Source organism: Bombina bombina, chromosome 8 (assembly GCF_027579735.1).
Source record: "Bombina bombina isolate aBomBom1 chromosome 8, aBomBom1.pri, whole genome shotgun sequence".
Taxonomy (NCBI): domain Eukaryota; kingdom Metazoa; phylum Chordata; class Amphibia; order Anura; family Bombinatoridae; genus Bombina; species Bombina bombina.
This window is the reverse complement of record NC_069506.1, coordinates 185,174,615-185,202,488: the sequence shown is the minus strand read 5'-3', so window position 1 is coordinate 185,202,488 and position 27,874 is coordinate 185,174,615. Positions and strand designations below refer to the sequence as shown.

General features: G+C 39.4%; 1 protein-coding gene and 1 non-coding gene across 2 annotated transcripts; both read right to left on the bottom strand.

Moving 5' to 3' along the window:
- Positions 1 to 21,983: 21,983 nt before the first annotated feature.
- RPS11 (ribosomal protein S11) lies at positions 21,984 to 27,372 on the bottom strand. The gene is made up of 5 exons (XM_053690780.1): positions 27,250 to 27,372; positions 25,816 to 25,947; positions 24,946 to 25,021; positions 24,731 to 24,860; positions 21,984 to 22,154 (listed from the first exon to the last, which is right to left on the bottom strand). The coding sequence occupies exons 1-5, from the start codon at positions 27,262 to 27,264 to the stop codon at positions 22,031 to 22,033; spliced, it is 477 nt and encodes a 158-aa protein (XP_053546755.1). The 5' UTR covers positions 27,265 to 27,372; the 3' UTR covers positions 21,984 to 22,030.
- On the bottom strand, positions 22,738 to 22,852 carry LOC128639320 (small nucleolar RNA SNORA26). The gene has a single exon (XR_008399185.1). It is a non-coding gene; the product is annotated as a small nucleolar RNA SNORA26 (small nucleolar RNA).
- Positions 27,373 to 27,874: the final 502 nt, after the last annotated feature.

The following is a 27,874-nucleotide window of genomic DNA, read 5'->3' as shown; positions in this document are numbered from 1 at the left end:
ACAACAGAAGAAAGGAATTTATCAGGTAAGCATAAATTATGTTTTTTCCCCCTCCCCATCTACATACCTTATACCACTAACATGAATCCAAATATGACCATACTGTTATGCATGATAACTCCTTTCTCACTCTAATTTTGTTCCTATCATTACCGCCATAAACACACCTCAAACTGGAAAACACATTATCATACACCATGGCCTGTTGCTGTAACTTATCTGATGAGTGCTGGTGGAGGGTTATTAAAAATAACCCTCCTACCCCCACCTCACAAAATTATAAAGTATCACATTCACAATATGGCCAAATAAAAATGATTTCCAAATTCCTATTCCTTATGTTACTTGCCCTTGCAAATGATGTAGAGTCTAACCCTGGTCAAGCAACAAATTCCATTCCTAGCCTTCCAGCTAAAAAGGGCCTTGCCTTTGTGCACTGTAATATCCGCAGCTTACTACCAAAAATCGATGCACTGCAAGCTTGGTGTTCACATTACAAGCCCAAATTCATTGTGATCTCTGAATCGTGGCTCACCACAAAAATACCTGACTCTGCCATTGCAATACATGAGTATTCATGCCATAGAAATGATAGAGCAAAGAGAGGAGGCGGCATTGTAATTTATGCTGACATTTCCACAAAGTACACACCCTTACAAAAATATAGCTCTTCTGCCACCTTTGGTTTCCTTTCTGGCAAAATTGAGATCCCGTGCAGTAAATCAATCATTGTTGCAGGAATCTATCGCCCACCTAGCTCCCCTGTGCATCCAATTTCTGACATAGCACATCTCCTTAGTGAAACCATAGCTCAAAACCCAAAAAGTGAAATTTGGTTTTTGGAGATTTTAATATTGATTGGCTGAATCCAAAAAATAATAGTTGTCGCTCGCTGTTTAAATCTTTGCAGCTAACACAATTAATCTCCTCCCCAACTCGCATACACATCAAAAACCATAATCACACCCTGCTCGACTGGATTCTCTCCACTTCTCCCAACTGAATCCAGGAGGCAGGTGTTCTTCCTAACAATTTCAGTGACCACTGCTTAGTGTACTGCGTGCGCAAAATAAAGGCAACTAAATCCTCTCCCAAGGTTAAAATCAGCAGATCCTTCAAAAAATTTAATCTTCAATCTTTTCTGTTTGACATCCAGAACCTCCTCTGGCACAGATTAAACTTAATCCCTGATCTAGACTCTGCAGTTGAATTCTTTCAGTCTGAACTCCTACAAGTTTGGAATTTACATGCCCCGCTGCGTAGGTGAGAGTAAAAGGAGCACACTTGAATTGGATCACAGCTGACCTCATTCAAATGTACCAGTTTCGGGATTCATTGTGGTCAAAGTTCAAACATATAGGCTCTATGAACGATTACTGTGTATATAGAAAATGGCGAAATATATGCTCTAAACAAACAAAATTGGCCAAGGCCCAATATTTCTGTGAAAATCTGAACAATAACATATCAAACCCTAGAAAATGTTGGAAACTCATAAATAACTTACAAAATCCTCCAATCCACTCCCAACCTCCCACTGTCAATGTGGACAACCATACCCTACAACTCCCCTTAGAAGTAGCAAATGCCTTTAATAGTTATTTTGTCAGATGCTCCACCACCCTGATTGACAAACTAATAAATGACACGCATCCTGAAACTACAAATGTGGATCAGGCCCCACTAAATCAGCAAAGACCCAATATAGAGAAGTTCAATTTTAGACCTGTACCCATCAATGTCATTAAGAAACACCTTAATAATCTAAAAATGAAAAACCAGTCTGGACCTGATCAAATCCCAGCAATGCTGTTGAAGCTCAGTGCGCCAGCAATTGCTAAACCGGTCACAGCCCTAATTAACGAATCCTTGGTGTCTAGATACATACCCAAACTTTGGAAAACTGCAAGAGTAGTGCCTATCCATAAAAGTGGGGAGTTAACCTTGGTTTCTAATTATCGCCCTATATCTTTGCTCCCAGTATTGTCAAAAATCTTAGAAAAATGCGTCCATATGCAATTATGTGAGTATTACCAACAATCTTACTATCTGACCCCTGATCAATCAGGTTTTCGCCCGAATCACTCCACTACAACTGCCCTCCTAAAAGTTTGCAACGACATACAAACTGGCATAGAACAAGGAGACCTATCTGGAGCTATTTTCCTTGATTTTGCAAAAGCCTTTGACGACATACTACTGCTCAAATTAAAAAACTCTGGTATTGCTGATCGTCCGTTTACCTGGTTTCGATCATATGTATCGGATCGATCATAATATGTCTCCATTTCTGACAGCGACTCCCTCCCTTTCCCAGTCACGTGTGGTGTACCCCAAGGTTCCATTCTCGGCCCCCTACAATCCACATTATTTATAAATGATCTGCCTAATGTCTGCAAATCCTCAACTGTACACATGTACGCAGATAACACAGTAATCTATGCAAACAATTCCGATCTGCCGCAGCTTGAAGCAGTGCTCCAAGACCAGTTCACAGAGGTAGAAAAGTGGATCTCAAAAAACAAACTCTTCCTAAACACTGACAAAACTGTCACAATGATCTTTGGAACGGGACCTAAATTACACAAATTACAAAATTCCCATCTTCGCATCAAAACAAAATCAATTTGCACACTGACCGCAGTCCACTCTTTTAAATACTTAGGTATGTTGTTAGACCCCAATCTATGTTTTGGCCTCCACATAGAAAAACTTGCATCTAAACTTTATCCAAAACTAGGTGCCCTGTACAGAAACAAATCCTGCCTCAGCCCTACAGTAAAGGAAAAGATTGTACAGAAAATACTGGTGCCTATCATGGATTACGGGGACATAGTATACGCACCTGCACCGCAAACTCACCTTAATAAACTTAATACATTGTATAACTCGTTCTGCCGCTTTGTGCTACAATGTAACTACAGGACCCACCTTTGTGACATGCTAAAAGAACTAAACTGGAATCCAGACGCACCCTCCATCTTTCCTGCCTTGTGTTTAAGAGCCTTTCTGGGAAGCTCCCACCCTACCTGAGCAGAATGCTCTGCCCTGCTATTCCCACCTCCTATAACCTCCGATCCAATAACAGCACATTATTTAGCTTGCCTCAATACAAAAAGAAAGCAGCTCGATCCTCCTTTTCCTACAGAGCATCACATTTATGGAATGACCTCCCTTACACTTTAAAAACTTCCCCAAGCCTCATATCCTTTAAGAGATTCCTCTCTACATATCTCAAAACAGAATGTGCCTGTCATGGTTGATTAAATATTTCCTACCAGTTCTATGTTAAATGTTTGCATATATTGTGTATTATTATTATTTCTGTATTTTATTGTACCCTATTGTATCAATGCAATGTTTTGTGGTCCCAGGACATACTTGAAAACGAGAGAAATCTCAATGTATCCTTCCTGGTAAAATATTTTATAAATAAAAAAATATATATTTGTGATTGGTGCCTATATCTGAGTGTGTGCAAGTGTATATATTTGTGTTGATGGGTGTCTGTATCTGCAAAAAAAAAACACAACCCCAAAACAGAGAGTGAATATCACTTCACAAAGAACAGCTCAAATGTATGCTATAGAGGTTGTGGTGGTATAGGAGCATATAAACATGTTGTGGGATTACCCCCACTCAAGAGGGGCTTTCCAAAATCCTTAGCTACCTTCTGAATGAACCCTTACATTTATCAAAGCAACAAGCTCTACTACATGAAACCATGCAACAGATATACAGGGAGTGCAGAATTATTAGGCAAGTTGTATTTTTGAGGATTAATTTTATTATTGAACAACAACCATGTTCTCAATGAACCCAAAAAACTCATTAATATCAAAGCTGAATAGTTTTGGAAGTAGTTTTTAGTTTGTTTTTAGTTACAGCTATTTTAGGGGGATATCTGTGTGTGCAGGTGACTATTACTGTGCATAATTATTAGGCAACTTAACAAAAAACAAATATATACCCATTTCAATTATTTATTTTTACCAGTGAAACCACTATAACATCTCAACATTCACAAATATACATTTCTGACATTCAAAAACAAAACAAAAACAAATCAGTGACCAATATAGCCACCTTTCTTTGCAAGGACACTCAAAAGCCTTCCATCCATGGATTCTGTCAGTGTTTTGATCTGTTCACCATCAACATTGCGTGCAGCAGCAACCACAGCCTCCCAGACACTGTTCAGAGAGGTGTACTGTTTTCCCTCCTTGTAAATCTCACATTTGATGATGGACCACAGGTTCTCAATGGGGTTCAGATCAGGTGAACAAGGAGGCCATGTCATTAGATTTTCTTCTTTTATACCCTTTCTTGCCAGCCACGCTGTGGAGTACTTGGACGCGTGTGATGGAGCATTGTCCTGCATGAAAATCATGTTTTTCTTGAAGGATGCAGACTTCTTCCTGTACCACTGCTTGAAGAAGGTGTCTTCCAGAAACTGGCAGTAGGACTGGGAGTTGAGCTTGACTCCATCCTCAACCCGAAAAGGCCCCACAAGCTCATCTTTGATGATACCAACCCAAACCAGTACTCCACTTCCACCTTGCTGGCATCTGAGTCGGACTGGAGCTCTCTGCCCTTTACCAATCCAGCCACGGGCCCATCCATCTGGCCCATCAAGACTCACTCTCATTTCATCAGTCCATAAAACCTTAGAAAAATCAGTCTTGAGATATTTCTTGGCCCAGTCTTGACGTTTCAGCTTGTGTGTCTTGTTCAGTGGTGGTCGTCTTTCAGCCTTTCTTACCTTGGCCATGTCTCTGAGTATTGCACACCTTGTGCTTTTGGGCACTCCAGTGATGTTGCAGCTCTGAAATATGGCCAAACTGATGGCAAGTGGCATCTTGGCAGCTGCACGCTTGACTTCTCAGTTCATGGGCAGTTATTTTGCGCCTTGGTTTTTCCACACGCTTCTTGCGACCCTGTTGACTATTTTGAATGAAACGCTTGATTGTTCGATGATCACGCTTCAGAAGCTTTGCAATTTTAAGAGTGCTGCATCCCTCTGCAAGATATCTCACTATTTTTGACTTTTCTGAGCCTGTCAAGTCCTTCTTTTGACCCATTTTGCCAAAGGAAAGGAAGTTGCCTAACAATTATGCACACCTGATATAGGGTGTTGATGTCATTAGACCACACCCCTTCTCATTACAGAGATGCACATCACCTAATATGCTTAATTGGTAGTAGGCTTTCGACCCTATACAGCTTGGAGTAAGACAACATGCATAAAGAGGATGATGTGGTCAAAATACTCATTTGCCTAATAATTCTGCACTCCCTGTATTAATCAATTTATCAGGATTGCTTGCACTGCTACCAGGGTATGTATTGCATGTCACAGGAAGGAAGGAGCCCCAGTATGAGACAACGTTATTAATAAAATCAGATATTTGTAAAATACAGGTGAAACTCGAAAAAATTAGAATATCGTGCAAAAGTTAATTTATTTCACTAATGCAACTTAAAAGGTGAAACTAATATATGAGATAGACTCATTACATGCAAAGCAAGATAGTTCAAGTCGTGATTTGTCATAATTGTGATGATTATGGCTTACAGCTCATGAAAACCCCAAATTCACAAATGCAAAACAGAGGAATGGTTAATAAAGGGATTATCTATATTTTTAAACAATAACGGAGTAGATTGTCCCTTTAAGGAAGAGATGAAATAGTGAAGTAGAAGAAAGGAAAAGCATATGCTTGTCTCGATGTTCTCCTGTCGGACCTCTGGATCCTCCCATCAAGGGACTGAAAGTGGAAACAGCCTTTGGTTACCTCCCTAGCCATCTTCAGAAATATTTATGAGAATGCTTTATTGTTGTGCCTCATCCATGATCCAATAAAAACAAGTATTTTGAAAGGCTGCGTGTGTGTCTTGCCTATAAGCAGCCTGTTCATAAATACAGGTGAAACTCGAAAAATTAGAATATCGTGCAAAAGTTCATTTATTTCACTAATGCAACTTAAAAGGTGAAACTAATATATGAGATAGACTCATTACATGCAAAGCAAGATAGTTCAAGCCGTGATTTGTCATAATTGTGATGATTACAGCTCATGAAAACCCCAAATCCACAATCTCAGAAAATTAGAATATTGTTAAAAGGTGCAATATTCTAGGCTCAAAGTGTCCCACTCTAATCAGCTAATTAAGCCACAACACCTGCAAAGGGTTCCTGAGCCTTTAAATTGTCTCTCAGTCTGGTTCAGTAGGAATCACAATCATGAGAAAGACTGCTGACCTGACAGTTGTGCAGAAAACCATCATTGACACCCTCCATAAGGAGGGAAAGCCTCAAAAGGTAATTGCAAAAGAAGTTGGATGTTCCCAAAGTGCTGTATCAAAGCACATTAATAGAAAATTATGTGGAAGGGAAAAGTGTGGAAGAAAAAGGTGCACAAGCAGCAGGAATGACAAAAGCCTGGAGAGGATTGTCAGGAAAAGGCCATTCAAAAGTGTTGGGGACTTTCACAAAAGCCACCACACACAGACGGATCCTGGACATGGGCTTCAAATGTCATATTCCTCTTGTCAAGCCACTCCTCAACAACAAACAACGTCAGAAGCGTCTTACCTGAGCTAAAGAAAAACAGACCTGGTCTGTTGCTCAGTGGTCCAAAGTCCTCTTTTCTGATGAGAGCAAATTTTGCATCTCATTTGGAAACCAAGGACCCAGAGTATGGAAGAAGAATGGAGAGGCACACACTGCAAGACACTTTAAATCCAGTGTGAAGTTTCCACAGTCTGTGTTGATTTGGGGAGCCATGTCATCTGCTGGTGTTGGTCCACTGGGCTTCATTAAAGGGACAGTTTACTCAAAAAAATTCTCCCCTTTAATTTGTTCCCAATGATCCACTTAACCTGCTGGAGTGTATTAAATTGTTTACAAGTAGCTCCTTTACCCTTATATTGGCATTTGCAATTGTTAATTTAGCATGTGGTATCCCCACCTATTCTGAAAGTTTGTGGCCGCGCGTACCAGCTATAGATAAGCTTTGTAAACACAGCCAGCAGAAGAAATTACACTCCCAGTCGGATATAGCAGAGATAAGGTAATAAAATGTTGATTTTCCATTGTTCTCTCAAAAGTATTGGTGATTGTTTTATGGACAGATATAAGATAAAGAAGCAGGTATATGTGCACAATGTGATACAGTAATGAGATCTGATTATACCTACAAGCTCAACCCATTTTATTAGGCTGTGGCTTCAAAACACAAAATCAGAGCTTTAATATACAGAAATAAACCTTAAAAAGCTAATTTTCATACATTTTTTTTTTTACTCTGCAGTTAGTAAAAAAAAAGCAATTGTAAACACATTAACGGAAAAACTATTTTACAGTATACTGTCCCTTTAAGTCCAGGGTCAACGCAGCCGTCTACCAGGAGATTTTGGAGCACTTCATGCTTCCTTCCGCAGACGAGCTCTATGGGGATGCTGACTTCATTTTCCAGCAGGACTTGGCACCTGCCCACACTGCCAAAAGCGCCAAAACCTGGTTCAATGACCGTGGGATTACTGTGCTTGATTGGCCAGCAAACTCACCTGACCTGAACCCCATAGAGAATCTATGGGGCATTGCCAAGAGAAGGATAAGAGACATGAGACCGAACAATGCAGAACACCTCTATTGAAACATCCTGGACTTCCATAACACCTCAGCAGTGCTACAGTCTGATAGCTTCCATGCCATGCCACATTGAGGCAGTAATTGCTGCAAAAGGGGCCCAAACCAAGTACTGAGTACATACAGTATGCATGCTTATACTTTTCAGAGGTCTGATATTGTGCTACAGTTATGTGCAATCCTTGTTTTATTGATTGCATGTAATATTCTAATTTTCTGAGATTGTGGATTTGGAGTTTTCTTGAGCTGTAAGCCATAATCAACACAATTATGACAAATCAGGGCTTGAACTATCTTGCTTTGCATGTAATGAGTCTATCTCATATATTAGTTTCACCTTTTAAGTTGCATTAGTGAAATAAATTAACTTTTGCACGATATTCTAATTTTTCGAGTTTCACCTGTATGTATGAACAGGCAGCTTATAGGCAAGACACACACGCAGCTTTACAAAATACTTGGTTTTATTGGATCATGGATGAGGCACAACAATAAAGCATTCTCATAAATATTTCTGAAGAGGGCTAGGGAGGTAACCAAAGGCTGTTTCCACTTTCAGTCCCTTAATGGGAGGATCCAGAGGTCCAACAGGAGACCATCAAGACAAACATATGCTTTTCCTTTCTTCTACTTCACTATTTCATCTCTTCCATAAAGGGACAATCTACTCTGTTATTGTTTAAAAAGATAGATAATCCCTTTATTAACCCCTTAACGACACGAGTCGTACAGAGTACGTCGCACACAACCTGGTCTTTAAAGACCAGCGACGTACCCTGTACGACTTTGGGGATTAAAGCGGCTGGAAGGGATCCTGATCGCTTCCAGCCGCTTTACCGTTATTGCAGTGATGCCTCGATGTCGAGGCATCCTGCAATAACATTTTTCCCCCATCCGATGCAGAGAGAGCCACTCTGTGGCATTGAAGAGAGAGGGAGCATTGAAGAGAGAGGGGGGCGGGGATGTCGGGAGCGGGCACGGACGCGCGTGCATGCACGGGGAGCGGCGGGCGGGCGTGCGCACGGGGAGGGAGCGGGTGGGAACCGCTATACTACAGAAAAAAGTGGGAGACAAGGGGGATCAGCAGAACATTTTTATTGTAAGGGATCTGGGAGGGGGTGGTGGTTTGTCTATGGGGGGGTCAAGCTACACTACAGAAAAAAAAAATATATATAAAAAAAAAAGGCATTTTTTTCTAAACTGGGTGCTGGCAGACAGCTGCCAGTACCCAAGATGGCTCCCAGTAAGGTAGAGGGGGGGGGGGGTTAGAGAGCTGTTTGGGGTAGATCAGGGAGGTTGGGGGCTAAGGGGGGATCCTACACAGCAGTATATGTAAATATGCTATACAATTTTTTTATATTTTTTTTAAATATACCTTTTATTTTAGTACTGGCAGACTTTCTGCCAGTACTTAAGATGGCGGGGACAATTGTGGGATGGGGGAGGGAAGAGAGCTGTTTGGGAGGGATCCTTGGGTGTGATGAGTCAGGTGGGAGGCTGATCTCTATGCTAAAGCTAAAATTAACCTTGCAAGCTCCCTACAAGCTACCTAATTTACCCCTGCACTGCTGGGCATAATACATGTGTGGTGCGCAGCAGCATTTAGCGGCCTTATAATTACCAAAAAGCAACGCCAAAGCCATATATGTCTGCTATTTCTAAACAAAGGGGATCCCAGAGAAGCATTTACAACCATTTATGCCATAATTGAACAAGTTATTTGTAAATAATTTCAGTGAGAAACCTAAAATTGTGAAATATTTTAAGTTTTTTTTAATTTGATCGCATTTAGCGGTGAAATGGTAGCATGAAATATACCAAGATGGGCCTAGATCAATACTTGGGGTTGTCTACTACACTAAAGCTAAAATTAACCCTAGACGCTCCCTACATCCTCCCTAATTAACCCCTTCACTGCTGGGCATAATACACGTGTGATGCGCAGTGGCATTTAGCAGCCTTCTAATTATCAAAAAGCAACGCCAAAGCCATATAAGTCTGCTATTTCTGAACAAAGGGGATCCCAGAGAAACATTTACAACCATTTATGCAATAATTGCACAAGTTGTTTGTAAATAATTTCTGTGAGAAACCTAAAGTTTGTGAAAAAGTGAACATTTTTTTTTATTTGATCGCATTTGGCAGTGAAATGGTGGCATGAAATATACCAAAATGGGCCTAGATCAATACTTTGGGATGTCTTCTAAAAAAAAATATATACATGTCAAGGGATATTCAGGCATTCCTGACAGATATCAGGGTTCCAATGTAACTAGCGCTCATTTTGAAAAAAAATGGTTTTGAAATAGCAAAGTGCTACTTGTATTTATTGCCCTATAACTTGCAAAAAAAGCAAAGAACATGTAAACATTGGGTATTTCTAAACTCAGGACAAAATTTAGAAACTATTTAGCATGGTTGTTTTTTGGTGGTTGTAGATGTGTAACAGATTTTGGGGTCAAAGTTAGAAAAAGTGTGTTTTTTTCCATTTTTTCCTCATATTTTATAATATTTTTAATAGTAAATTATAAGATATGATGAAAATAATTGTATCTTTAGAAAGTCCATTTAGTGGTGAGAAAAACGGTATATAATATGTGGGGGTATAGTAAATGAGTAAGAGGAAAATTACAGCTAAACACAAACACCGCAGAAATGTAAAAATAGCCCTGGTCCTTAAGGGAAAGAAATTGAAAAATGGCCTTGGTCCTTAAGGAGTTAACCATTCCACTGTTTTGCATAGCCAACACATATTAATATACTTTTTACCTCTGTGATTACCTTGTATCTAAGCCTTAGCAGACTGCTCCCTTATTTCAGTTCTTTTGACAGACTTACATTTAGCCAATCAGTGCCCTCACTTGTAAATCCAAGGGATTGGTCACAATGTTATCTGTATGGCTTAAAGGGACAGTCTACACCAGAATTTTTATTGTTTTAAAAGATAGATAATCCCTTTATTACCAGTTTCCTAGTTTTGCATAATCAACAGTTATAATAATACATGTTTATCTCTGTGATTACCTTGTATCTAAGCCTCTGCAGATGGCCCCCTTACTTCAGTTCTTTTGACAGACCTGCATTTTAGCCAATCAGTTCTTGCTCCTAGGTAACTCCACATGCGTGAGCACAGTGTTATCTATATGATTCACATGAACTAATGCCCTCTAGTGGTGAAAAACTGTCAAAGTGCTTTAGCCTTCAAGGTCTAAGAAATTCGCATATGGTTTAGCTTTCAACTAAGAATACCAAAAGAACAAAGAAAAACTGGTGATAAAAGTAAATTGGAAAGTTGATAAAATGGCATGCCCTGTCTGAATCATGAAAGTTTATTCTGGACTAGCCTGTCCCTTTAAATGAATTTACACCCTTACCCTATAGCTGTTAAAAACTGCCAAATGCATTGAAATAAGGGGCAGCCTTCAAGGTTTTAGAAATTACCACGAGTCTCTCTAGTTTTAGCTTTCAACAAAGAATACCAAAAGAACAAAGCAAATTTGATAAAAGTGAATTGGAAAGTTGTTTAAAATTGCATACCCTATCTGAATCATTAAAGTTTAATTTTGACTAGACTGTCCCTTTAATATCTATTTGGAGTCAACTCTATGTTAATATTATCGGCTTAGAGACATTACACACTTTGAGATGGCAATATAAAATGATAAATTGTATATATAAATACGTTTGCAATATACTTAAATTAATTATATCCCCTTTTCCTGTAATTCCATTCTGAAATTCTGAGCTTTCCAGTTTGTTAGAAATGTAAGTGCTGAACACATTCCACACAGCTATTGGCTGCACACTCTAGTGACCTATTTATAACTGTCCCTAATTGGCGACAGCAGAGAAGGTAACCTAAGTTACAACATGGCAGCCCCCATAATTTTATAGGAATACACCATTCTATCTAGTATTTAGTTTAATGTCCCTTTAAGAAACTCATTACATACTGTAGGTTATAACATTGTTAAGATCACTTTCTATACAATGTCTGTTCTATACAATTGCCTCTTATAGTTACAGGATTACAGTGTATCCAATTCGGAATACTCAAGACATTGAGCTACTATGGGTTTTTTTTAAACATTTTTCTTTGTGACTATGTATTTTTTTTTTTTTTTTCAAAGAGCTTTATTGATCAAAACAAAATACAGGAGATAGACAAAACGAAAAGTTTACAGACATCTGTTGTACAAAGTTATCAGGGTTGATTTGAACACTTTTTGTCCATGTCCTGATAACAGGACTAAGACCGATTATATTTATTACCTGTAAAAGAAATGACAATGTTCAAAGTTCTCTTTAAAACTCTGAACTACCAGTTCCGTGTTCCATGGGTAGTGATCATAAGATAACAAGTCATCTCCTGCTTTCCTTGTTTCTACAAAAAAATGAGAAAGCTCGACCATTTTTTTCTCCGAATGTTCTGTTGCATTCCGTTAACATTGCATTGAAGGATGAAACAATATCTCACAACATGAACTTTAACATATTAAATAATATATGCATAAACCCCCGCCTTAGTGGCGAAAACATGAAATAAGTGCAAATTACAATATTCATATCATAACATGGCCTGGGTACATTTTGCCATTTTTTGATCAATATCCTCTCCAATTGGGAGTAAGGGTGGGGGGGGGGGGGTAGAGGGGGGAAAGGGAGAGCGAAGAAAAAAAAAAAAAAAAGCAAAAGCCTTGTCAGTCCATTCTAAGCTCAGATCCCTATGTCCTCACTAGTGATGTCGCGAACCTAAAAATTTGCGTTCGCGAACGGCAGACACGAACTTCCGCAACTGTTCGCGAACGGGCGAACCGCCATTGACTTCAATAGGCAGGCGCATTTTAAAACCCACAGGGACTCTTTCTGGCCACAATAGTGATGGAAAAGTTGTTTCAAGGGGACTAACACCTGGACTGTGGCATGCCGGAGGGGGATCCATGGTAAAACTCCCATGGAAAATTACATAGTTGATGCAGAGTCTGTTTTTAAACCATAAAGGGCATAAATCACCTAACATTCCTAAATTGTTTGGAATAACGTGCTTTAAAACATCAGGTATGATGTTGTATCGATCAGGTAGTGTAAGGGTTACGCCCGCTTCACAGTGACAGACCAAACTCCCCGTTTAAAGGGACAGTCTACACCAGAATTTTTATTATTTTAAAAGATAGATAATCCCTTTATAACCCATTTCCCAGTTTTACAAAAAAGCAGACTGATGTTTTACAGTCCAAATAGTTTTTTTTTTTTAAATTTACACTTACACTACTATTAAACAAGATATGAGTGGTGGCACTGGGCAAGTGGGCACAGTATATGCTGTGAGCCTGACACAAAAAAGCAGATTGATGTTTCAGTCAAAAAAGTTTTTTTTTGTTTTAAATGTACACTTACACTACTATTAAACAAGATATGAGTGGTGGCACTGGGCAAGTGGGCAAAGTATACGCTATGAGCCTGACACAAAAAAGCAGACTGATGTTTCACAGTCAAAAAAGTTTGTTTTTTTTAAATGTAAACTTACACTACTATTAAACAAGATATGAGTGGTGGCACTGGACAAGTGGGCACAGTATACGCTGTGAGCCTGGCACTCACGCTGGCAGGCAGGCAACTGCAATTAGATTACACAAGCAGACTGATGTTTCACAGTCAAAAAAGTTTTTTTTTTTTAAATTGACACTACTGTTACACCAGATATGAGTGGTGGCACTGGGCAAGTGGGCCTGGCACACACTGGCAGGCAGGCAACTGCAATTAGATTACACAAGCAGACTGATGTTTCACAGTCAAAAAAGTTTTTTTTTTTAAATTTACACTACTGTTACACCAGATATGAGTGGTGGCACTGGGCAAGTGGGCACAGTATACGCTGTGAGCCTGACACACACGCTGTCAGGCAGGCAACTGCAATTAGATTACACAGAAAAAAAAAAACAGACTGATGTTCTAGCCCTAAAAAGGGCTTTTTGGGGTGCTGTCCTTACAGCAGAGATCAGATGAGTCCTTCAGGACTGTAGTGAACACTGAATACACTAGCCTAGCTATCAATTTCCCTATTAAATCAGCAGCAGCTACACTGTCCCTCTCACTAAGAAAGCAGCTTCCGAATGAATCTAAAATGGCTGCTGTCCAGGAGCTGGGAGGGTCTGCTGCTGATTGGCTGGAATGTGTCTGCAGACTGTGAGATACAGGGTCAAAGTTTACTCAATGATGACGAATAGGGGGCGGATCGAACATCGCATATGTTCGCCCACCGTTGCGAACGCGAACAAGCTATGTTTGCCGGGAACTATTCGCCGGCGAACAATTTGAGACATCACTAGTCCCTCACATCTCCATCGCTCAGACCCTGTTTCCCCACAACTGCAGTATAAGTTCATAGCTATCTAGTTTTGCTATTTTCGCATAATGGTATCTCTCCAGCATCCAGAGGCTCTGCACCTTTTGCTTCCATTCTGACAGTGTGGGTGTCTGTGTTGATTTCCAGTGGAGGGGTATCAATTTTTTTGCCTCCTCTAGCATTATAAACAAAAGGGCCTTTTTAGAGGAGTCCTTTATTTTGTATGGAATGTGGAACAGTAAAGTCATCGGTGTTTTAGGGATGTCTAGCCCCAGAATTTCCTGCATCTCCTCCCATACTTCTATCCAATAGGTGCCTAGTAAGGGACAGTCCCACCAAATATGAACCATGGATCCCTGTTCTCCACATCCCCTCCAACATTTATCCGATGTGTTAGGGTATATTGATTTAAGCCTAACTGGAGTAAGATACCATCGGCTTAGATGTTTGTATTGGGATTCCTGCGTATGTGCTGAAACCGATGTTAACTTAATGGCACGGAAAATCCTACGCCATTCCTCATCTGTGAGCTCTACCTCTAGTTCCCTTTGCCACATTCTGGTATATGCCGGGAGTATACTTCCTTCATGAGTAAGCAGATGTGTGTATAATAAGGATATAAAGTGTCTAGAAGGAGTGTTCTTGGTACATAGCTGTTCAAATAGTGTTTGTTTTCTCATCAGTTGTTGCTTATTCCTATGAGTAGTTATGTAGTGGCATATTTGTAAATAAACATACCAAGGTGTAGGAAAGTCAGTCTGTTCTCTCATGAACTCCTCCCTTGTTTTCACTCTATCATCCACTATGTAGGTTCCTACATGGTTGTTGGTCAAGAAAGTTTGCTGAGGTGTTTTGAGCTGCAATGGCAGCTCTGAGTTCCCGTATAAGGGAGTCAGGGGTGAGTGCAATGTTGATATATGTGGGTCAGTCAGAAGAGTCCTGTCCCACTCTGTAATCAGAGTTTCAAGTATCGGAAAATGGGTAAGGTCCACCTGTCTATGTCTTTTATGAGTCCAGAGGAAGGATGCTAGATCCCTCGTCTGTAATGCTTCTCTGTCTAGCTGAATCCACAGTTTTTGTTCGCTGCCCTGACACCACTCTACCACCCTTTGAAGCAATATTTGGAAGTCCCAGCCCTCCTTCGTCTCTAGGCATATACATAGTCCTCCTATTTAACCTGGGTCTCAAACCTTGCCAAATATACTCCTCCATTAACCTTTGCAATGATGGGAGAAATGTTATCGGAATAGGAATCGGCAATGTCTGAAGGACATATAAGATCCTTGGTAGGACATTCATTTTAATGACATGAATCCTTCCTAACCATGTTATTGACTTATGTCTCCATGTGGATAGGTCTGCTGCAATCACTGTTTTGATAGGGACATAATTCAAATAAAACATATCAGTCTCATCGGCTGCCAGCTTGATGCCCAGATATTTCAGAGATTTCTCTGCCAAAACAAAAGAACTATGTTGCTTGAGCCAAGTTAAAGAAGCAGATGTCAAAGAGATACTCAGAAGTTCCGACTTAGTATCATTAAGATGGAAGTTAGATACTTCTCCATATTTACTAAATTCAGCCAGTAGGGCCGGGATAGTTGTCTTTACTTCTGTGATTGTAAGTAGCAGGTCGTCCGCGTACATGGCCAATTTATTTTCCCTACCACCCATTTCTATCCCCTTAATAAGGGGATTGGCTCAGATGTTACTCGCCAGCGCCTCTATTGAGATAGCGAACAGCAGGGGTGAGAGTGGGCACCCCTGCCTTGTCCCGTTCGTGATATCAAAGGGTTTCGATAAAACACCGTTTACTCTGATCTGCGCGTTTGGGTTGGAGTATAGTGTAAAGACTATATCTAAGAATTTTTCTCCAAAGCCCATCTTTTCCAGGACAGTCCTTAGGAAGTGCCAACTCACCCTGTCAAATGCTTTTTCAGCATCCGTTGATAGCAGGGTGAGTGGCACTCCCCTTTTTCTGGCATGGGCGATCAACTGTGTCACTTTGAGGGTATTATCTCTTGCTTCCCGCCCTGGGATAAACCCAACCTGATCTGCTAATATGAGATCAGGGAGAAATTTATTTACCCTGTTTGCCAAGATCTTAGCCAAGATCTTGACATCCGCATTTAATAGCGAGATGGGCCTGTAGTTTTGTGGTAAATCAGCTGTTTTCCCTGGCTTTGGGATGACTTATGTACGCCGTCAACATAGTCGACGGTAATTGTTTCAGATCAGGTAGCCTATTGAATAAGTCCTGTAGATGTGGAAGTAAGTCTGTTAGAAAAGTCTTATAATATTTTGTCCCCAGTCCATCAGGGCCCAGGCATTTCCCGTTAGGGAGGTCCTTTATGGCTACCTGTATCTCCTCTTGGGTAAGGGGAGATTCTAGAAAGTCGATAATGTCCTGACTCAATGTCTGTAGTTCAGTGTTGATGACGTACTCGCATGTGTTATGTCTGGTTGTATGCTGCTCTGGAGATGACTCCAGTGCATGTTCTTTCAAATTATAGAGTATACTATAGTAGGTTTTGAAGACATCAGCTATGGCGTCACTATCCCTATGTTTTCCCTACATTATCCCTAATCGTGTGTAGAAATGATTTCAGTTGTGACCGTCTCAGAGCCCTGGCCAATAGTTTTCCCGATTTATTCCCCCCTTCATAATATTTTTGTCTTAATAAAAGGGCTTTACGTTGATTGTCTTTTTGCAGATATTGTTTGAGTTCTATTCTTGCTTGGCTAAGTGCTATCTCCACTTCTGAGTCTAATGTGTTTTTTTTTATGTCGTTCTTCTAACGTCATTGTATTATGAAGAATCGAGTCATACTTAACTCTTTGTTGTTCTAACAGTTTTGCTTTGTGTTTGATTAAATGCCCTCGAATAACACTTTTATGTGCTTCCCAGATGACTAGAATGGGAAGATCCTCAGTTACATTTATGTCAAAGTATTCTGTAATCTTATTGGCAATATCCTCTCACACTATAGGATTATCTAAAAGATATTCCTCCAACCTCCACATATATGGGGTGGTGGGTTTGTCCGGCCATTCCATCTCAAATGTAACCAGTGCATGATCTGACCATGTGATAGAGGAGATAGCACTCTGCGTGATAAATGCAATACCCTGTGAGTCGGTAAACTAGAAGTCAATGCGGGAGTATTTTTTATGTGGACTGGAATAGTAGGTGTAGTCCCGTTCTGTTGGGTGTAGTGTGCGCCAAATATGTAACTAATGATCTTTTTGTACTGTATTGATTTGTTTTAAGGCGTGATGTGGTACACTTGAAACCCCATTGGATGTGTCTAGCTTTGGGTTGAGTGGGGCATTAAAGTCCCCCCCCACAAACAAAACCCCTGTGGTCACTTCTAACAATTTACTCGAAAGGTTCCTGAAGAAAACATGCTGAGCAGCGTTGGGAGCATATATATTTGCTAAGGTGATCTGTCTGCCATACATGAGGCCCACAACTATTACATACCTTCCCTCTGTCTTTTTCCACTTTTTGTAATTGAAAAGGTGTTCTACAGTGTATCAAAATTCCCACCCCATTTTGCTTACGAGGGCCTGATGAGAAGTAAGCTGTAGGGTATCTACTGATATGCCACTTGGGTTCTTTGTTCTTGGTAAAGTGTGTTTCCTGTATAAAAATGACATCACCCTGTAGCTTCTGTAAGTCCCTTAAAACTATAGACCTTTTACCTGCGTTATTTAACCCTTTCACATTGATCGTTAGAAATTTGAGCGGGTGCTTCCGCGGTCTAAACTGTTCGGGAATCATTGTATTGCTGAGTTTTCCTATGCACTGACAAAAAATAAAGAGAGGAGGGGCGGGGGATAAGGAGTACGGGGAGGTGGGAACGCACTGATATACTTTCTTACAGTTCTCTAAATCAAATGCTGAACAGATATGATATTAACCAATCTATATTAAGAGAAAATGTATCAGTAGGAAAAAAAAAGGTTAGTACGAGAGGAAAGTCAAAGGGACAAGCAATGGAGAGTCTGTTCAACCAAATGGTATTTTACACCAGGCGTTTTCTCTGCTAGGGGAAACAATAAGAAGGGAAAGTGCCCTTAACTTGCCCAGTTGGGAATATCAGTGTAATGCTGTATTATCTTACAAGAATAATAGTTGAATACATAGTATGCATTTAAACCAACAAGCAAATAGACATATAATAATTTCTCTGTGTATGTAAACCGAGGGGAGACTGTTAACATCAGTCTAGGAGGGGGTGAGAACCTACATTAATATTTTGCAGTGATATCAATATTAGTTACATTAACTGAAATGCATTCAGATAAATATTAAATTGCAAACATACAGTGAATATAGATGAGTAAGTCTGGTTTAGCCCTAGGTAGGACCTCAGTACTATTCAGAACATCCTTTGGAATATGGGTAACCGACAGTCTCACCTGTACAGAGTAGGTAGGTAGAAAGTTCGCTCCTTCCTTTGAACCTGTCAGGGTTGATGCATTCTCTTCTCAGTAGGAGCCCGAGGAGGGAAGTCTTCTGGCTTTGGCAGTGGAATATTCATTGTTGAGCAAAACTCCTCTAGATCTGCCAAGGATCTGTATAATGCCGTTTTCTCCCCCGTTGAGGCAATGACGCATGTGGGAAAACACCATCGATATGGGATTTTATGGTTTTGTAGTGTGGATGTTAGGAATCTCATTTCCCTGTGCTTTTGCAATGTTGCTAAGCTCAGGTCTGAGAAAGAAAATCTGCAGGGGGACACCAGCATGTTGTATTGGATGTTTATTCCTGCTATTCTTGATGATCTCCTCCTTATAATTTAGCAATCTAAGAATGACGTCCCTTGGAGGGGCCTTGGCAGATGGCTTTGGGCACAATGCCCTGTTTGCTCTCTCTATTTAAATCTCTGGGGCCATAGGTGTTCCTTTAAGTGTTCTAAAAAGATCCTGCAGGTAGCCCATCAGTGCACCAGGACCAACAGATTCAGGAATCCCCCTGATACGCAAATTATTTTGCCGACTGTGATTGTCAAGATCTTCTATGCGCTCTAGCAAACTTTGAACCATATTTGTATTGTGCAAAGTTTGTGCCATGGTGTCTTAGTTTATCCTGCAGTGTGATCTGTTCATGTTCCACAACCACCACTCTCTGTGTGACTTCTGTTAGGTCCTTGCGTAGTTCACTAAACAAGTTCTTTATTTCAGAAACTACCCCTTTAATATTCTCTTTAGAGGAAAGGGTTTTTAAATCCTCTTTGGTTACGTATTGTGGCATTTCTGAGGGTGTTGGTGACACTTGTGTACTATCACTTACTGCGGATTGTGACTGTAGCAGACTCTTCTATTATTTGTGTTTCTGCACTCTTTAAGTAATGATTTATATTTCTTGTTTTAGGCCATTTATCCTGTGCTGCCTTTTTTTGAGCCATTCTCAGTATAATATACTTTATAAGTATGCAATAGGAGGTTGTGTGTACTGCAGCACTTGGTTTCTGTCACAAATATAGACTCAGTAAGCGACAATGATAAAGTCGTTACCTACACCATGTTATTTTAGGAAATGTCTCTCCCACCTTGCACTATGGCCTAAATCACGTGGCCTATTAGAAGTGCGTCACTTGATAATGTGGGGCATAGATAATAAAGAACGTTAACTATAACCTTTAGCACAAAGTCCTTTAGGCCTATCTCTATGCCAATACCGTTTAATATACAAGCCTCCACTTTGTAAAATATGCTCTTGATAATCGATGTAGTATTACCTCAGATGCAGCTGTACACCAGGTTATGTCACCCAGCTCCTGTATCCCTGGCGCCTTTCTCAGAGGAAAGCGGTGCAAGTACCTCTCCACTTGTCAATGTGCCGATGACCACATACAAGGTAATCCGCTGCTGTCGGTTGTCTCCTGATTTTAGTCTCTATATACTCCCCCAGTCACAATGTTTCAGTGCAAGTGGCTTCACTTAAGTCAGGCTGAGGCCTACAGCATTAGATACGGTTTAAATATATCTCCGGATCGTAACAGGGCTGGCTCAAACCTATTTACTGCTCCCCTTGGTTAGGTAATACAGTTTGTCGTTTTTTACAGCATTATATTACAGTTTACATGCTTTGGGCAAGTTAGTAGCTCCGGAGCTCTAGGGAAACACGACCATTCTCCTGCACGGTCAGGCTCCGCCCCGACTATGTATTTTTTTTTTTACATTTATATATACTTCTGGTTTGTCACTTGTTCTACCTACTCCAGAAAATAAAAAATATTTAAACAGAGGGTGCATCGATGTCACTCTTTTAGGTCTATCATTTCTTTCTTCATACATACTTATATCATCCCACTCAAATACTCCTGGTTATTTTCTCCCTTTCCTCAAAATATCTCGCTCTTTAATCTTATACATAGCCTGCTTTTGCCGTTTACCTCTGCAATATGAGCTTGTTCCACTTACCCCATCATAAGCTGTGGCTATGCTTAGGTCACAGTAAAGGAGAACAGCAACAAAACCAGGATTTTTTTTTAAGGGTTATATACCGAAACTGCTCTTGATTAGCAAAACCAAGTGTAAAATGATTTAAAAAAAAAAGTTTAATGAACAAAAACTTTTACTTGCATTTTTCTGCAAACAGTTCTCTGCATTGTTAGCATATTAGATAATATTGGGTCTGCACCTATTCTATGCATTTCAATCTGGACTGATTAAGCAGTTAGGCACCCTCACCTCAAGCAGCTGGACAGGAAGATAATAGGGAAGTGGCTGCTAGATCTTGTTCCTTTGAAAGCTGCTCGATAGCCAATGTCTGTTCATTGTACACAGATTAATTTCAGTCTGCTAAGCTTACATAACTTTGCTGCAACACAAGCGGATAGCTCCACCTACTGGCTATTTTAATTAGTGCACTGCTTTTCAATTGCAGTCACATGTCAAAAAAAAAAAAAAGTTATTTTGAAACGGTGTAAATTGAACCGGCATAAACCGAGGGCCACCTGTACTTTGTTCACCCTTGTTGAAACACACATATCCTACACTAGTGGGAGCTGCTGCTAATTGGTGCCTGCACACATTTGTCTTTTGTGATTGGCTGACTAGATGTGTTCATCTTGCTGCCAGTAATGCAATTGTTCCTTCAGCAAAGGGTAATAGAACAAAGCAAATTTGATAATAGAAGTAAATTGGAAAGTTATTTAAAAAAAATGGTATGTTCTATCCAAACCATGAAAAAAATAAGTTTGGGGTTTCCTGTCCCTTATACAGATTTGTATTGCTTTGCAGTTTGCATAATAAAGACTAGAACATAACGCCCTTGCACTTGCTTTTTTGTATAGCCATTCTAGAGCCCAATAACAGTAAACAAATACTGGTTGTGCTACTCTGTATTATGATCTAATCACTGGATACAGAATCACAGGGCACTAGGAAACCAATAACAGTTGAAAGTATTTTAATGGAGCATGTTAAGGCTAGAATAATGCCCCTTGCTATAATATTTTGAAATATCCCTTTAACAGAACCTGGGGTCGATTTATCAAAGGCTTCGCAAGCCTTTCAACCCACTATGGCTGCAGGTTCTCACAAGAGAACCTGCACACCATATTTAACAAGCAGCGGTCAGACCGCTGCTTCCATACCCTTTCACCACCTCTTAATTGGCAAAATTCAATCTCACCGGTCTTTTCCAACTGGGGAGATTGCACAAGAGCGCAAAATTGCGCTCGTGTGCAATGCTGAATTCCGCCTCAGCTTGATAAATCGCCCTTCTAGTGTAAACAAAATCAACCACTTTGGCCAATAATTTATCTAGCCTTTAGATACATATGGAAATAAATCAAGCTGCATGAGAGGGTTTGTTTTCATGGAGGCTGAATTTCAACTAGCCATTCAATCAGATTAAATATATTTGTATACAAATGCAAGGAAATTATTCCCCCCCCCCACCGTAAATGTGCTGCCAAAATTGCAGTAACCCATGCCATGGAAAATGTACTGTACAATTAGACCATAAACTTGTTTTTACAAAGGTTTATTTTTCCTGAAAGAACATTGCTTCAGATTTAAAACTTTTGGAATTGTTTCTTGGTTCCTGCAGCTTTCGTTACTTTCAGTACATTGAAACGGACTGTTTTGCTTAGAGGACGACACTCTCCAACTGTAACGATATCCCCAACCTGGACATCTCTGCAAAACAAGAAATTTTATTTAAAAAACTAAAATTGAAGTGCAAATCTTAAAAAAAGGACCATAAGTCAAATAATTAAACGCTCTAGTTCATTAAGAGCATGCAATTTTAATGCTAGCAACTCTGAACTATGTGCAACTCCCTGGCAGTATTTTTGTGTTGAATCCCTTTGCAGTGGTTAAACACATAGTACAGGGTCACTAGTAAGTTACATGCTCTAACAAAGTATGTAACTGACTATTATGGCCATTTAATACATACAATATAAATAAAGCAATATCCCAGCCATAGAAAATTCTCTCCTGGAAGCGGGAACTCCATTATATTAGAGTGATGGTAAACTACTTTTTTGTGGGAAGAGTATGAGATTATGTATGAGTATCTGTCATTCAACATATATAACAAGTACAGAGAATGTCAAGTAGCTTTATGCTGCAAGGTTTCACGACAATGAAATCACACTGGCATAAACATGTACTTCATTTTAACAAATAAAAATGGATGCTTAGTAAAATATCTAGGCTATAAGAGGAAGTTCATAGCAAACCCGTTCATACTGTATATAGTTATGACTTCTGTAAATGTTATTGCTCCAGACAGGATTCAAAGTAAAGACATACACCTTACATGAGTTTTATAGAGCATTTAATATGCCCCTCTGTGATGGCCACTTGAAGAACAGTCTAAAAGTGGGCAAAGCTTAGAGGGGTTAAACTTGACATTTTAATATGAGGTCTGGAATATAAATATTTTAGATGGCCAGAGACCAATCCTTGCACTCTGGGGGTTTAGGGTTAAACAAAAAACAAATTACAAAATGGTTATGGACTTTCATTGATCACTTTTAATGAAGATGCTCTGTAACTTAAATCTAGTTGTGCCATTCTAATTCCCCCCACGCTCTGGCTGCCCACTGCAAAACTCATTTTTTGTAATCTAACGGTTTTAACTGTTCTCTAATCAGCACACTAGCTACAAAAAGTGCAGTACGGCTAGAGCATTGATTGGAGAACAGTTCAGCTCACCAAAATTACTTTTTAACTGGGCAGTCAGGATGGGTATTTGAATTTAAGCGCTACAATAAAAAGTTATCTTCATTACAACTGATGAATTGAACATCTAAAATATTGACAACATTACGGATCTGTTTATACTAAGGTTATCACTAAAAAAAAAAAAAAAAAAAAATCCTAAAATGCTGCACTTTAAAGAACAGAAAAGTTAAAATGAAACCATCATTTGAAGAGCATGCGGTTAAGACACTTAATGCACTTCTATCAAACGTACTATGTTCTCTTGGCATCCTTTGTTGAAAAGTATATACATACCCTCAGCAACACATTCTAATGTTAGTTAGCTAGTGACTACACACATTTGTCTCTTGCCATTGGCTCAAATGGTTTATCTAGCACCCAGAAGTGCATTGCTGCTATGGCTATCAGGCTTGTGCATTTGTAATTTTTTAATGCAAAAAGCAGAAGTAGCCAGACTTTCATGATCGGCTTTTTTTGGAGCTGAATTTCTTCTTGTGAAACTGAAGCACACTAAGTATGTCTGTTATAAAGGGCAATGGAAGTTATGGATGAAGTGTAATACATTACTTCCAAAGATTACTGTACAGCTTTAAGTTAATCGCTGTTAGATATAAGCTTGTTAATTTCTCACGTCAAATGCAAAATGGAAATTGTGCTTCCCAATTACTTGTCAAAGGATGGAGCACTGCTGCAAACAGCTTAAATACATGAATACTAAAAAGCCCCCCCATGAAAATATTTAATATTGCATGGAAAATAGTTCCGTATGCCAGTGCTCTGCAAAGCAAAACTGGATTTCAGACACATTTAAAGATACCAATACTATTGTGTAACAAGCCATTTATTTCCACATTGAAGCACAGTTGAAAGCAAACATGTCCCTTTAATCTACAGAAGCAATGAAAAAGTTTCATGAATGAAAGTGCCCGTTTAATAGTATTTTTAAAATGGGGCAATAATTCATGAAAGTTTATTCACTTTAAGTAGTTTTCACTGCATAGTGTGGTCCAAATCTAGCAGATTTATTAAGAGGTAGTATTTTTCAGAAATATTAGAATTTACTAGCGTATAAAAAAGGCACACAAGTGTGTGTTACAGCATATAACTGTTTATAGTTAAAGCCCGCTACAGAGCAGAAATGCACTACTGAGAGTTTTCAGAACATATCTTGTAAGCCAATAAAGAGGGATAGATTTGTAGCCACCAATATCCAGCTAGCTCTCTAGTGTACGGCTACTCCTGAGCCTACCTATATATGTTTTTCAAAGGATACCAAGAGAACAAAGACTAAGACGCAAATTGGTGTCTTAAAATTGAATGCTCTATCTGAACCAAATAAAGTTTAATTTTGACTTTCATCTCTTAAAGTACATGCAGGTCAGATTTGAAGATAAAGACCAGCGATTAAACAAATACTTTAGTGTACCTAGCATGCAATTCTTCAGTCTACTTGAAGGGACATGTTATCATGCATCGTAAGTAACTTTGTACATTTTAAGTAAAAATTCCTTTAGATATTTGAACATTAAAAAACAGAATACCTGAAGCAGGGTGAAAGATGCACGGACATGTTCTTATGGCGTTTCTCAAAACGGTTGTACTTGCGGATGTAGTGCAGGTAATCTCTGCGGATAACAATGGTGCGCTGCATCTTCATCTTGGTGACCACTCCTAAAAAACAAATTAAAAATAATTCATAAGTTTGCCATATAGTTCTTTACATCACCATTTCACCATAAACTAAAATGCAGCTTACCTGAAAGAATACGGCCGCGGATAGACACATTGCCAGTGAAGGGGCATTTCTTATCAATATATGTACCATCAATGGCCTGCAACAAAAAAAATATATATATATTAACCAAAAGGATGGCCTTCACTAATCTTCTCACACCACTGCTGGCCAACAAACTTGTATATATTTATTTTTTTACACTCCAGTACTGTTATATACTAATGTGCCACTAATATAACAATCACAGATAACACTCTTGGTGAATAATATACTGAATTACTCCTAGAAGTTTTTATATAATGACAGCAAAAGTACCCTAAAATATGTCAACCCCTTGCCGCCGCTAGGACGGTCCATGCCGTCTTAACTGCGCAGGGCTTTAGCGCTGTTATGTCGGCATGGAACGCCCTAGCCTTTTGGCTGTACTGAAGCCATAACTGCTTCCTAACTGGGATTGTGGACTGGAGGGCATGCCAAGCATCATAGGCACTCCCCCCATACCATCATTGAAATCAGGCAATTTTTATATCGGAACTTTGAGCCGATGTAGACCAATAAGTCCCGACCTGAAAAGGTTAAGAGGTCATATGACAAAAAGCAAGGCTGAACATAAACAACCCTACATAAGGCTTTGCAGATCTTGAGTCGCAGCTCCTAAAATTTTACATCTGGAAGTTAATACCCAAAGTTATCACCAACTGCATTATATCTATATGATAAAACATTCCCTGCTTGAAAAACTGCTAGTCCAATTAAAAATAAATGGTACGATCATAAGACATTTTCATTTTTGCAATAAAGTAGCGTTAAAAGAAACCATACAAAAGATCTCAGAAGAATGAAACGTCAATATTGAATGGAATTTACGTTAGCATGATGCACAAAAATTACCTCTCTTGGGGTCTTGAATCCAAGGCCAATGTTCTTATAGTAACGGGGGAGTTTTTCTTTGCCAGTCTCTCCAAGAAGCACACGCTTCTTATTCTGGAAGATTGTTGGCTGCTTCTGATAAGCCCTCTCTGTCTGTAAACAGAAATAATGGACACTATGGTTATTACATGGAGTACCGTTTTCTGCATCAGTATTCTTCAAACTTTCACCCATAAGTCAGTGCAACAACTTAACATACTAGTAATTTGTGTGGGTATAAAAAATCCCTGGCATGCATTTTAGCACAAATAAATTATGACCCAGTCAGTTACTATTGTATTGACAAATGTATACTTTATAAACCAAACCATAGCGATTCCAAAAACAGACATTGAAATGTCAGAAAAGGTTTCCCCTAACAACTGTTTTTACAAATGTGCTCTATTTTGCTCTTAAAATTTTAAAGATAAACATACAAGATACAAATTAAATATTAAATTGCCAATTCTCATACACTGAAAAGTTTCTTCAGCATTATATAATTAAATGTCATATTGACAAGTTAAACAAAAGTCACATGCATTAGAGGGAACTGTTCAGTGTTTGTGCTGCTTAAATAAAAGTTTCATATGTCTATAACACACATGGTGAACATGGTTTTAAACTATAGCTATGAAGCCCATGCAGGTTGCAAGAGGGGGGGGGGGGGGAACAAGACCATAGTGAAAAGTACCTAGCAACCCAGCACTCTTAGCCTGACAAGTCTTAGACTGACAAGCAAATTGAATGGGGCACAATTATTTTAAGATTCTTTATCTGGAGTGAATATTTAAGCACAATTATTTTAAGATTCTTTATCTGGAGTGAATATTTAAGATACAGGTTTGGAGCTGCAAAATAAACACATAGTAGATTTACTATAAATCCTGAAAATTCCCCAGTGGTAATACTGCTAAATCTAGTGAATCTGTGGTGCTGGTGTTTGAGAGGAAACTCTCTACAAGTTGTGAGAAGTTTAAACTACCATAGACTATGGACATTTAATTAAAATTGGGGCGAAACATTAAAACATAACGTGAAACCGCGATCTCATGTCTGTTTCCTTTACCACCACTACAGACAGCACATAGACATATTAATCTCACCTGTTCTACGATAGAAATAAACGCCTCGAGTAGCTGGAGAATTACTTGATCGGAGTCTAAGCCACTATTGATGCAGGAGCCGAACTACCCACCCACCATACACGCTCACAAAACCTACATCTATATCGGAATAACCCCGAACGCGTGCAGATCCTCCATGCCTAGGCCAAAACCACCGCATTCTACGCACTTTCCCCGCGTGTCAGACCTTTATACCTCACATATCAACATTCATCAAAAACAGCTTCAAAAGCAATTCGCTCGTCCAAAGAATACACGATCTACATTTAATCCGGCGAGAGCTCCTCACCTGAATGTCCGCCATCTTTGCCTTGTGGCTGAAAAAGAGGCTCAAAACGGGACACGGGGTTGACTTGAGAAAGAACAGGGCGGAGGGGCGGAAGTGACGCAAGGAAACTGGCAAAAAAAAAAGTGTGATAATCTACTAGTCTCTGGCTCTGCGTGGTGAGGTCATTGCTAGGCGCGACATTACTGGCATGTCTGTAGAAAATGTTACATGTTCCCAATCATTATATGTACTATGTCATTGTATGCAGTAACACAACTATGCAATATACTCTCGTTATTTATTTTGACCCCTTTTCTCTTTTTCAACTCTGAAAATTGCTGGTATAGTTACTGAATTTTTATAAAGTAATGGGTGCTGACGTTTTTGAACGTAGGTTTTCCCATTTATTTTTCAAAATTTAGGACAATTTGGGACGGATATAAAACAATAAAAGTGAAATAAAATAATGTGGTCTTTTAGTTTTCAGAGCTAATTAACAGGATGAACTACAAGGAACAACAAGAGTGAATGACAAAATGGAATGCTCATCATAGACTTTAAAGAAATGCTAAAGTGAATGCAAATTTTGACAATAAAGTGCCTGTTTTAAAAATTCGATTAAAAACAGGGGCACTTTAATTCATCA